General features: G+C 37.3%; 1 protein-coding gene across 1 annotated transcript; it reads right to left on the bottom strand.

Annotated features, from left to right (window-relative positions):
• Nucleotides 1–2,954: 2,954 nt before the first annotated feature.
• Nucleotides 2,955–12,359, bottom strand: ikzf4 (IKAROS family zinc finger 4). Its single transcript, XM_084721016.1, has 8 exons — nucleotides 12,277–12,359; nucleotides 8,337–8,391; nucleotides 8,133–8,240; nucleotides 7,725–8,027; nucleotides 7,421–7,588; nucleotides 5,613–5,765; nucleotides 5,348–5,479; nucleotides 2,955–4,282 (listed from the first exon to the last, which is right to left on the bottom strand). The coding sequence occupies exons 2-8, from the start codon at nucleotides 8,374–8,376 to the stop codon at nucleotides 3,462–3,464; spliced, it is 1,725 nt and encodes a 574-aa protein (XP_084577142.1). The 5' UTR covers nucleotides 8,377–8,391; nucleotides 12,277–12,359; the 3' UTR covers nucleotides 2,955–3,461.
• Between the last annotated feature and the right edge of the window lie 292 nt (nucleotides 12,360–12,651).

Below are 12,651 nucleotides of genomic sequence, written 5' to 3'. Positions count from 1 at the left end.
TAATATACAACATAAACTATTCTCTTAGTGTCAACTAAATATGCCTTACAGATTAAAGGCAGCTAGCCAAATCATGAATGTCAACTGTTCACATCCTAAAATCTGACATGGACTGATGGACATAAATAAATAAAAAAACTGAACTCAACTGTAATTGTTAATTGAAATAGAGAAAAGGAAAGGAATCACGTCTGATCAACATATTTATAGAGTAATGTCCTCTGATTCCCTGCAAAGACTGTACGATGTGGAACTTTAAAACCGAACTAAATTGTTATGAAATTAATACTCAAATATCTCTTCAATATCTAAGTCTGGTTGGTTTTTGTATTGTCACAAAAGAGACAGTGAGATACTTAATGATAAACTATCAATGTATCTCGAGCTTAAAATAAGCACAACAATGTGGGTGCCATTATAGTCAAACTAGAGAAAATCACTTTTACAATAAACTTAACTTTATTGACAGTAAAAAGTTTTGAGAATATCGAGGGGCACGCGTTTGTAACTGCAAGAACATCTCGGAAAGCAACATGACTTTTTGAAATACAGTAATGAGGCAGTTGTACATCTTTAACTTTTGAGGTAAAAGTGTTTTGTCATGTTACATCATTCACAAAATATCGTATAACATTGAAAAGTCCACACAAGGAGACAAAAACCCATGCCTCATTTTCACTTCTTGAAATTACTTCACATTTCAAAAATAATTCACAATTCAGGGAGAAAAAGCAGAAAATGACAAGCACACATGCTATATTCCATTCACACACACTTCTCTACTTTATCAAACCAAGTGCATTTTTAGATTTACTTTTTTCTCAAACAGTTTCAAGTATATTTTTGCCTGCGATTAAAGGAAATTAAGTTAAACTATGAAGCAGCAAACCCACAATAACAAGTAAGAATACTGAGTTTGGTCTCATTCATGTTCCCAATATTAACATTATCAGATAACTCACCATACTGTAGCAATAAGGTTTTTGGGTGCTATAAAGAAGCAGGAGGTAACATTTCATGGACTTGAGGAATATGCTGGATAAGATTTGGAATATAGCTGATTAAATACACCAAGGCTGAAACAAACAACACTAAATAGATAATCACAAGTGATAACTGAACAGATCCAAACTGAGTTAAGTAATTTTTAAATAATTCATTTGTTAATTCACTTACATTAAGCAAATTTTTAAAATCTCAGCCTCAACTCGCTGAGGGCAAAACCACAAAAAAGAACTGCAGCAAACTTGAGTGTAGACCGCAGAACCAGTGCAACGCTGTGGGATTCTGTAGAAGGCCGGCTCCGTTAAAAACACACTGGTGTCGCAAATTAGACGATCAATTATTGTGAGTATTATGCGATTTTATCAGTGCAGTAGAACAATCACAGAAAAAAATTTGTAAAGCCATCAAGTGCTTCAGCAAAGATGTTCATATATAAGCAGGGAACCTAAAAGTGCAGTCCCGTATAGGTGTAGCACCCTGGGCCATCTCAGTCAGGCTCTTAATGTACACTAACATGGCTCATTGTCTGATCTGCACCAGTATTCTAAGGCTCACTTTAAAATCCAAAACTTTTTTCTGGTAACACTTAACAACAGCCATCATTAATAAATGGTAACTTAATAGTTAAACATGAGTTAATAGTCATTTTACTGTTAAGAAGTAATTAAATAATTGTTTATATGAGGTTTTATAAACTAAGGATGTTAATCACTTATCAGTAAATCAATGTGAAGAATTTAACCGATTAAAATGTATTAACCATATGTTTTGTGTACCATTTCTCCAGACCTCACAGGTTTTCTCATGATTTGGTTTCCAGCTGGTGCTAGCTAGTTGCTCGCTGCTATAAATTCAGGCACAAAACTACTTGGTTAAGTTTAGGAAAAGATCATGGTTTGGGTTAAAATAAAGTGTGTTACTTACTTAAGTTCAGTTACATATGTGAGTATGTAAGGTATTATAATCATCAGTTGCAACAAATAATGGTTATACATGGTTTACAAACTAATTATTAGCGCAAACAAAATGTTACAAATATCTGGTCCATCTCTGTCTATGCAATTACTTCTTAAAGGTTTAGAAATCATTTGGTAATCATTAACAAATACATAACATAGTATATACATATATCTTATAATGTAAGCCTGCAACAATTACTCAATTAATTGATTACCTGTCAACTATTAAATTAATTGCCAACTATTTTGATAATCCATTAATCATTTTGAGTCATTTTTTGGGAAAGGCACTGTCAAAAATCTTTCAACTTCTCAAATGGGAATATGTTCTGTTCTTTTAGTCCCACATGACAGTGAACTCAACATTTTTAGGTTGTGGAGAAAAAAAAATATCACTTTGGGCTTTGGGGAACACTAATCACCAATTTCTGACATTTATACATAATTAATAAAATTTAAACAGTTAATAGCAGCCCTATTATAATGTGTGCAAAAAAATAAAATTTAGTTTACTAATTTAATAAGAATATAATTGTGATCATCTCTTATTACAATATAGAATTTATAAACTAATTATTATGTATTACACCAAGTTATAATAATATACCATAAATTCTAGCATCACTAATAATTAGTAGACATTGTTTGTTAACAGTGAAATAACTATTAACTGAAGTTTAATTAACTACCAATTTACCATTTACTGTTGATGGTTATAAAGTTTTACCCATTTTTAAACCTGAACGCCTGTTTCACCCTCAGGTGAATGTTTTCAAGTTCACTTCCTTCATGATTTTGCTTTGTCCTGACAGTCTCACTGTGCAGCTGAAAATATTCTCTCTTCTGTTGAACCATGCTGTAAACAATATATTCCTACAGCAGCGCGCTGCTGTAGGCAGTTAAGGCAATCCATTTCTGTGCTTCGTCTGTGACAAAAGCTCCTCCCAAACCCAGAGGCACAAAGCTCTCAGTGCATATTAAGCTTACCTGACACACTACACAAAACACCCTCTTCAACCACAAAAACAAAGCTCTTAGTACACACTCAGCATACCAAATATAATTCTTAAAATGTGCACGCTTTTCTTAACTGTCCGTGCACATGACCTCTCAAAAGTGCTAACTAAATCACTTAGCAAAAGATGGCTAGTCAAGATTTTTGAGCACCAGTTCCCCTCCATTTTTTTTTTTTAGTTAAGAGGAAACCCCCAAAGAAGGCACTTTTTGAAGCAAAACCAGTAGTTTTGCCAGATGATTTGATATGGGAGTGCAATCAATCATAGAATGTAATTTGCCTCCACTAAACTTTAAATGTTACAGTGAAAAGATTTTTCACTCACTTTAGTTTAATAAATATTCTCACAATAAAACCACAGATTCTTTTACTTACACTTGGGATTTAAAGCAACTGATCTGGTGCAGAACAAACATGAGCCCACAACTTTAGAGAGTAGCAGCCACCACCACCTCTCCTCAACCGGCCACTACGTCTTCTCCTCAGCCCACCTGGTGCTCTCCACGGCTGATGTGAGACGAGAACTCATAGCGGTCCTGGCTGCGGTGGCCACAGATGTTGCACTCGAAGGGTTGATGGAAGCCGTGACAACCCATGTGGATGGTGAACATGACATGGTCCAGGAAAAGGATGCGACAGTGTCGGCAGTGGAAGGAGCGCACGGGCCGGCCATCCCTGTCCAACACCTGCATAGTCTCCCTGGAAGAGAGGAGTGAGCCAGAGCTCCTCTTTACTATGGTGGGGGGTACGGGACACGCTCTATCCCAATCTTGGTCCAAGTCTTTGGCCTGGCTGGGGCTGGAAGTGGGATGGCTGCGGGGCAGTGTGAGGGTTTGGTAGTGGAGGTGGTGGTTGTTGGAGGTACTTGTCGGGGCTGCAGCCCTTGTGCTCTGCTCTTCTGCTGTGCTCTCTGTGTCTGTAGAGTCGGGACAGCCGTTGGGCGACGCGGTGTGGCTGTGGGCTGACGGTTGGTCATCACGGCCCTCACCCACCTCCCGCCCAGCCAAGCCAAGAGGCACTGCCATCGCCCCACCTCCAACATGGGCTCGGGGGCCCTGAGGAGTCACGTTGCTGTTGATGGAGCCCATAACTGTGCGTAGCTCCGACAGGAAGGCAGGATGGAGCTGAGACAGTGCAGCTGGCTCATGGTTCTCTCCTTTACCCCCGCTGCCTTGGAGATGTGAACCAGCCAACCCAGCAGAGTCTCCAGCAGGCTGAGAGCTCATGAGGTCCCCCTCCTTCTCAGAGCCAGAGGATAATTCATAAGGTGCTTCAGGTAGGTCAAGTTGCATGTGCTTTTCACCTGTGAATGAGACATTTAAGTAATAAACATAATTAAAGTGGAGGGTCTCCTGGATGGGTCTCCATTTTCATGGAGCAACCTGGACCAAGGTTGGGTTGTACCAACAAGGATTATTTTTTAAACCTTATTAAATAATGGTTATCTTTAAATTAGGCTATGTTGCAACAAACTTAACACACCATTTAACACATTTATTTAAGCATTAACTTATAAACTAGAGCAGATTTATTTTTAATTTTGACCTAAATGTTCAAATTAATCAAGGTCTTTGTAAAAAGTTAAGGATGCACCCTTTAACTTGATGCATCTCTTTTTTTTTACACTGATTCCAGTTGTCTGGCAGTTTCTCTTTTTAGTCTTTTTTTTTATTTATTGTGCTGATAAATCTTCTATTATTTGGCCATATTGTTTAAAAATAATTCAGTCAACATTTTTTCTCAAATGAGGAGAAATTAGAGCTTCTGAGTAGGCTGAATAGACTAACTGAGATTTTTGCTCACGAACAAAGAACAATGAAACATTTTGTTAACTCTTTACTTAGTTAGAAAACAGTGCAATATTGTGAAGACTTTTAGCTAGCTAGCACACAGTGAAACATTTTGTTAAGGACCCTCTTGGGTAAAGCAAGCATTTCCATATTGATTAAACTCTTTAACCTCAGTTTACACCAATAAACTTGGATTGGTGAAACAGAAATTAGCATTTAATCGTGTAAGAGAGATCTGGTTAATTTTAAATCTGGATAATTCTAAACCTAGTTTTGTTAAACTCTGATTAGATCTAATCTTAGATAAAATTAATCTTTGTTGTTGCGACCCAGCCCAGGTTTCACCAAACTGGCAACGGCGAGTCAATATTTGACTCGACTTGTTTTTATGGCTCTAGACCAGTTACTTATTATTTGTGTACTTTATCAGCCAATCACAATGTATATATATTATTATTGTATAATTTAAATTAAAAATAGAGTGTGTATGTGTTTCAGGGTATAAATATATTTTTACACCTGCAATAAATATAAATAACATGAGTTGTCTTATTAATACTTGTATAATAAAAACTCACCCAAAAACTTCTGTGGTGTTGACCTCTTGCGTTTGGTGATGCCAAAACCCAGTCTATCCACAAACTGGACTTTTTCATTGGATGGCTGAACCACAGGTTTAGTAACTGTCTCCATATTTACTGACTCTTCCCCTGCAAAAAGAAAGCCCTTCATCATCAGTATACCAACGTACTCATTACATGAATGAATATGTTAAACTTGCTTTATTCACTCTAATGACATTTAAAATAATGCAGAAAGTTACATGCATGTGTGATGTGTTACCCTGTGCTGTTTGTGTGTTGACTGCTGCCTGTTGGTCCAGACTCTTCAGATAACTATGGCAGCGCTCCAGATGTTCTTCCAGTGTGGTTTGTTGTTTATAGCTGCGACTACAGTAGCTGCACTTGAATGGTTTTCCCACCGTTGGAGACGAAACTGCAATCCAGAGAAAAAAAATATTTAATTGATTTCTTCCGAGATTGACAAAATGACAAATTTTAATTCAACAAGATCGATACTGTTGATTGAAGACACAGGAAATAGCGTGGAAACTACTGAGGTAGAGCTGTTTATTTGTATGTTTGTAAGATGGATTTTTTCATTAAAAAAATTACTCACTATTAGTTAGGTTTGAGAGAGTGGATTCCCCCATTGATCAATTCCTGAAATTATTCTATGTAGCTTGCCAGTGACGATAGAAAAACTCCTAACCCTTCACCGCAATGCCTCATCTTAGTAAGCAATCGGAAAGGCTGACGTCATTTCGCTGAAATCCAGTTTACAAGAAATCTTTTCTTCGAAAATGAGCCTGAGACCCGCGGAGATCGACCAAGCCTTACTGTACCAAGACTGTATGTCAACACCTGTTGAATGTGTGTTCACAAATTGAAAGCACCAGCAGGATTTCCTGTTTTGAGAAACTGTAAATGTCATATTTTGACATGTATTTACTGTACGTTCTGGTAACACTATTTCCTCTGAGGTGCACAGAATGGGGAAACGGACCATTCTAATGAATCCCCACTTTTAATGCTTACTGTAGTTTCATGCACTATGCCTCATCACAATAAGGATTAATATTGTTATGGAACAACTGCATCGTCTGAATAATCTCTTCATAGTGTATGTTGGATACTGTCTGCAACCTCCCTAGTTTTACATGACTTGCTGGATTGCTGACTTGATAGCAAAAGTTGTCTAAAGCATTTGATACTGTTGGCCATCAGTTACTTTTAAGGAAACCTTCCAACTGTGTTGATTTTGATGCTGTCAAAATTACCCCTCAGACTGATCACACTGTGTTACAGTGGGTGATGTTTACTCTGTTTTAATTATTTCTAACACAAGGTTCAGTGTTACGACCCATTTTGTTCTCAATTTACATAATTTATATTGTCTCATCTTCTGAATCCTATTCACTTCATTTTTATGCAGATGACAGTTTTTGCAACCTCCACACAGTCAGCCACTGAATGTCTGCAATCTTTGTTTGATTTGCTCTAACTTCAGCTTCATAGAAGAGTGACACAGTTTAAATAATCTGGTATCTGGCTGGAAAATAATCTTAACTTCAAGCATCATATTACCACTCTGACTACTAAATTGCAAACAATACTTGGTTTCCTGTACAGAAATAAAAAATTGCTTGTCTACTCACCTTAGAAAGACAATTTTTGAGTCACTATCGGTAGTGATAATATATGGAAAAGTTGCATCCTCTACACTGACATCACTGGATGCTGTCTACCACTCAGTCCTAAATTTTTAACTGGAGATCCTTCCAGCAGTCACCAGTGCCATCTTTACCGATAGGTCGGCTGGCTGTCTCTGGCTGTGAGGCAGGACCAGCATTGTTTTTTATTCATCTATAAAGCCGTAATCCATTTTACCCCCACATTCCATTAATCACAACTGAACTAGGAAGAAAGTAATTCTCATACAACGCACTTCATACCTGTATTAGTCTGGAAAAGACCTTCAACTTGGACTCCCTGCCATCTCTATGGCGGTTCAAAGTATTTATCTCAGAGCATACTTCCTCAACGGTGTTTCAAGGTAAGATAAAAGTTTAATAAAGCTCACTGAGTTACCTGCATGTGTGCGTAGGTGTCCAGCCAGGGCATCTCTTCGGCGACAAGCGTAGTTGCAAATGGGACATTTGAAAGGCTTCTCTCCTGAATGCAACTTGATGTGGCGCAACAAGTTCCCCTTCTGGGTGAAAGAAGCTCCACACTGGTTACAGTGGAATGGCCTCTCACCTATGAACACGTGGATGGACAGAAGATTTTAGAGGAAATCATTTGAAGTATTGTCTTTAGGTAAATAATACATTTTGTCCATGAAATCTACTTGTCTTGCGTTATCATGAGTGCTCCCTTGCTGGCTTGTTCTCACCCGTGTGGCTACGCTTGTGCACCATTAGCACATTGGGTCCGATGCAGATCATCCCGCACACCTCACATTGGAGCTTCCCGTTGGGCAGCCGGATAGGTCCTGGTGAAGCAGCGTTCGGACTGGCCATCTCATTGTAAACGCCCGCTCTGTCTCTTCCAGCGCTGGCGTACTCGGCGCTCCCTTCTTCCATGGGGTCCCCTCTGTCATCCTTCCTGCTATCGTCCCTCACAGCCTCTCTGTTCTCTGGCTGAGGAGCACCTGGTGACTCATCATCACTGCACAGCTCAACCTTAATGGAGTTTGCTGTGTAGAGAGAGGATGACGGAAAAAAAACACATTTTCTTTCATATGTAATTATAATGAAGGATTCTATACAGGCTACAATGAAACGCAGGAATAGTAACTGACCACTGAGGGAGCGGTGCGGTGACGACTGCTGACTGTTTGGAGATCTTGCTGAAGGGCCCTGCAACCCGCCATAAAAGTCCTGCTCTGTCGATGACTCTCCTCCATTACCTGAAACACAAATATGCCCACGTTATTAAAGTAAACATTAAAGACTGGACACTGTACACTAATGTATAGTAGTTCTTCCTTTATATACAAACTTACCTTGTGTATATGAGCGTCCATTGCAGTCATCAGCATTCATTCTCTCACCAGATGCCTGCAGAATTATGAGTTAAAAAAAGACATTGTCAGTGTTACTTTTTCATAATGACCCAATCTGACCAAATTATCCAAATCTTAGTCACATGAAAATTTAAATACAACTCCTTTGATACTAACCATGTAAGATATACTTACCAGCTGTTTGTTGGTATAAAAATAGGAAAAGGAAACGGATAGCTTTATGCTTTCACTTCCAAGTATCTAATAATAAGTTCACTGTAATGAACTAACCTAGTAAACCTGCTATTCCTGTATCATGTAGATTCTTCTGCACTGTGGCCAGCAAATGAATATGAGCAGTTCCACATTTATAGAAAACTAATGGAGGAGGAGTTTAACTACTGGGGGTGGACAAAATAAATGGAACACCTTACACTATAAAGCAATCTAGTACAACAACACCCCACACAACTACCCATGATTGGAAACTTTGACTCAAAAAGATTCCATATTAAGGTATTAAGATCAAGGTTAAGTGATCCCAAGATGGAAATGTGTCATTGGGAGAAAATGAAGAGAGGCAGAGAAAAAGAATACAGACGAGTAGGAAAAGAAGAGATTATAAGACTTTAAAGTCCAAGATTTAAAGCTGTATATAATAAATTATTCCAACTAGTTTGCATAAATATTTTTTTGATTATTACTCTCTATATATGATTATACATATATTTATCTATATATGAAGGGTGAGAATCACCAGTGTCCCCACTATACTGTCACAATACTTAATTCACAATATCATATTATTGCAATTTTAATAACTTTGCAATACACTGAGAATTGCGTTAACATATATTGCAATTTATTAACTTTTTTTCAAGTGCATATTATGGCAATGGGAATCTTATTTTATAAGATTAAGTTTTTCAGTCTTTTCATCTCCTTCAGTCAGGCTGACCAACACTGTCAAAAAACAACCAATCCAGTTGATCATGACCTCTTTTGACCTCACCAGGAAAAAATTTAGCACCATCTAGTGGACTGAAAAATCAATGATTTTTATTATTCTAGTACCAAAATGTTTAATTTGTATTTGCTGCATTATTTATTTATATAATGAAATATTTCAACTTATAGAAAGTGGGTCGAGTTCATAACAGAACGGCAACCACCAACCCGGATACTGTCAAAAAAAAAAAAAAAAAAAAATTTGCTTGTCTGGAATTAGTTTTTGTCTTTTGTAAAACGATAAAACATGTCACAGGAGCAAGACATTGAACCTATGTGGCATTTGTTTTCCTTTTCAATGTATGTCTAATGTTTAATTAATAATATATGTTTAATTAATAAAATATTTATTTTTCAATTAATAAGTATAGAGTGGAAGGGGTTGATTCTTGCAGTGATTAATTGATTAATCAATAATTAATTATTACATTAATTGCCAACTATTTTGGTAATCAATTAATTGAGTTATTGTTAAAGAAAAAAAGTCAAAATTCTCTGATTTTGTTGCAAACAAAACCACACATTTGAGGATGTCATCTTGGGCTTTGGTAAACACTGAACATTTTACACCATTTTCTGCCATTTTATAGACCAAACAACTAATTGATTAATCAGGAAAATAATCAACAGATTAATAGACAATGGAAATAAGCATAAGTTGCAGTCCTGGTTTCCAAGCTTGATCTGTAGAATTGGCTCCCTCATGAACTGGTGTTGTGCTTAAATCTGCTGTAATGATGCAGTATTTTTTTTTAGTTTGAGCTTTTTTTGGTTTGGTTGTATATCTGATTATTTTTTATTTTCTGTCATTAGTACTTGTTAATTTACATGATTAATTAAGGAAAATATCAACAAAAAGATTAATACTTGGCATCCATGCATTGATATAATACTGCCATCCAAACCATCTCAATACTATGCTGTATCAATTTCCCCCCAAAACCTATTAAATATCAGAAATCTTGTATTATTGAATTTTGTTGAGATTACATTTATACTTTGGTATGTTTATTTGCTGTAATGTTTCATTTAGGACCTGACTGATAATGGATTTTTGGGACAATGCAGATATCAATGATAGGGTGTAAAAAAATTACATGAAAAACAACAACAACAACAACAACAACAACAAAAACAAAAAAAACAAACAGAATATACAATATATAAATAAACACATTTTTTGCAATGATCCCTCAAAAGTGAAGGCATTCTGTACAATGAATCACGAACATTACTGAAATTCCAAAATGGCTGAGTGCAATATCCAAATTGCAATTTTTTTGGCAAAGGAAAAATGTTGGAGAAAACAGCATTATAATGAAATACTGTGGTGCTGCATAGATGCCCTGTCCTAAAAATCCTGTTCTCCTGAAGAAAACAAGTTTGCTTGGTACTGACCCCAACAAATATCACAATTATAACAGGTTTTTTTTTTTTTTTTTTGGGGGGTACAATTTTCTAATTTCTAAACAGGAATCATATTACAATCACAATTAATCTAAATTAAAAATATATATTTTTAAAAAATAATTAGTACTAGTCTTCTTTTTTCTTCTTCTTCTTCTTCTTATTATTAAGAATAAAAAATACACAATATGCTGCCCATATATCTAACAAATAAAAACAAAGTGCATTATCGTCTTTAAAAAAAAACAGATTTCATATCAGACAACATACAGTATATGCTGATACCAATATAGATCAATATAGGTTTAATAGTCCAATATGGGACCAATAATATCGGTCAACCAATATATTGTTTGGGCTCTACTGGTAAATTCAGAAAATTAAAACACAAATTTACGGTTATACAGCCTTAGGAAGAGTCAACACATATGCCGAATCATAATATAACAATATTCTAGATCTACGCAGATAGTCTTATATCACAATATCAATATAATATCAATATATTGCCCAGCACTAACCTCTAGTGTATATCATAATCATATATTTTTTGTTGAGATTATGTTTATAGGTAAAATTTATTTGCTGTAGTGTTTCATTGTTAAGTTTCTTATGTATGTAGCTACAGGCTGATAATAAATTATTTAGGAATATGTACTGTGGATTATGGCTACAGTTACTCCATTGCAGACAATAAAGTGAGGCATATAGACTACATTAATTTTCAACACCGTCGGTGCAGAGTTACATTTCAAGACATGCAGGATGTAGATTTGATGTGACCAGAGTTAAGGTGATGCTCTGTTCAAATTCATGTTAAAAAATATCTATAGGGAGGTAAGAACACCCAGATGTGCAATGCTGCTGCACCTTTTGCTCAAATGGATGACAACAATGGACAGAGGAGACTGTGGAGAGAGCGAGGAAGGGGAGGGGGGGCGGAGACAACACATCTCAGAGAAAATTAATATCCTGGCATTGGCCGAGCATGGGGAGCAACAGGCGTTGATGCAGCCGGGAGACGCGCCAGTCATACCAGGGCACGGCGATTAAAAAAAAAAAAAAAAAAAAAAAAAAAAGACGGGGACGCACAGCACCACCAGCAGCCTGACAACCCCGTCTTTCTCTCCGATTGTGCAGTAAAACACATTTTTCCACATAACTACCATGCTCCTTCACCGTGTGCCCGTGCGACTACTTGTTTTAGCTGCTCGGTCGGTGGATTATTTGGTCCGTTAACGGCACCGATCGGCTCGAGACAGCGGCGAGACATAACGGCAATTTGTTGCAGGAGTTGCCAGTGTCCAAATTGTCCGCATGAACGCAGCAGCTGTCATCAAACATCGAGCACGTCAAACTGGCCTGAGCTATACAATGTTTCTCATGAGCCGTTGCTATGGCACCCGACCACACGACAAATGGCATTCAGCCTACCAACTCCTCAAAAACATGCCGTACTTCCACATCAAAGCCGATGGATGGTCTTACCCAGCGCCGCGGTGCAGTCCACGAGCCTCGTCCTTACCTGGCGACCGATCGGTGTTTTCCTTTTTAATTGTCTGGATGGCTGTTTGTTTTCCCAGGCGACGACAGCATCTCCGGGATTTTTTTTTACCTGGGAATCCCAAAGAACTTCCGGGCCCATGCTGGGATACAGACCGAATAATTGTACACCAGAGCTCCTGATTCAGGGATTGTCGAAAGCATCGATGCATGTCAGCTCTCCGGGTACAGGTGGTAAAAATGTGATCACGTTAATGCCACCCGATGAACTCATATGCTCAATAGATGTCTTCAGATTAAGCCGAGTTGATATCTGTTTGGAGAAATGCTGGCTACAAGCTGAGCAGCCTGCTGAATTCAGTCAAATTATTCACTGAAAATTCACACACTGTTTATG

Source organism: Lutjanus erythropterus, chromosome 6 (genome assembly GCF_056507025.1).
Source record: "Lutjanus erythropterus isolate fLutEry1 chromosome 6, fLutEry1.hap2, whole genome shotgun sequence".
Taxonomy (NCBI): domain Eukaryota; kingdom Metazoa; phylum Chordata; class Actinopteri; order Lutjaniformes; family Lutjanidae; genus Lutjanus; species Lutjanus erythropterus.
This window is presented reverse-complemented; position numbering and strand designations above follow the sequence as displayed.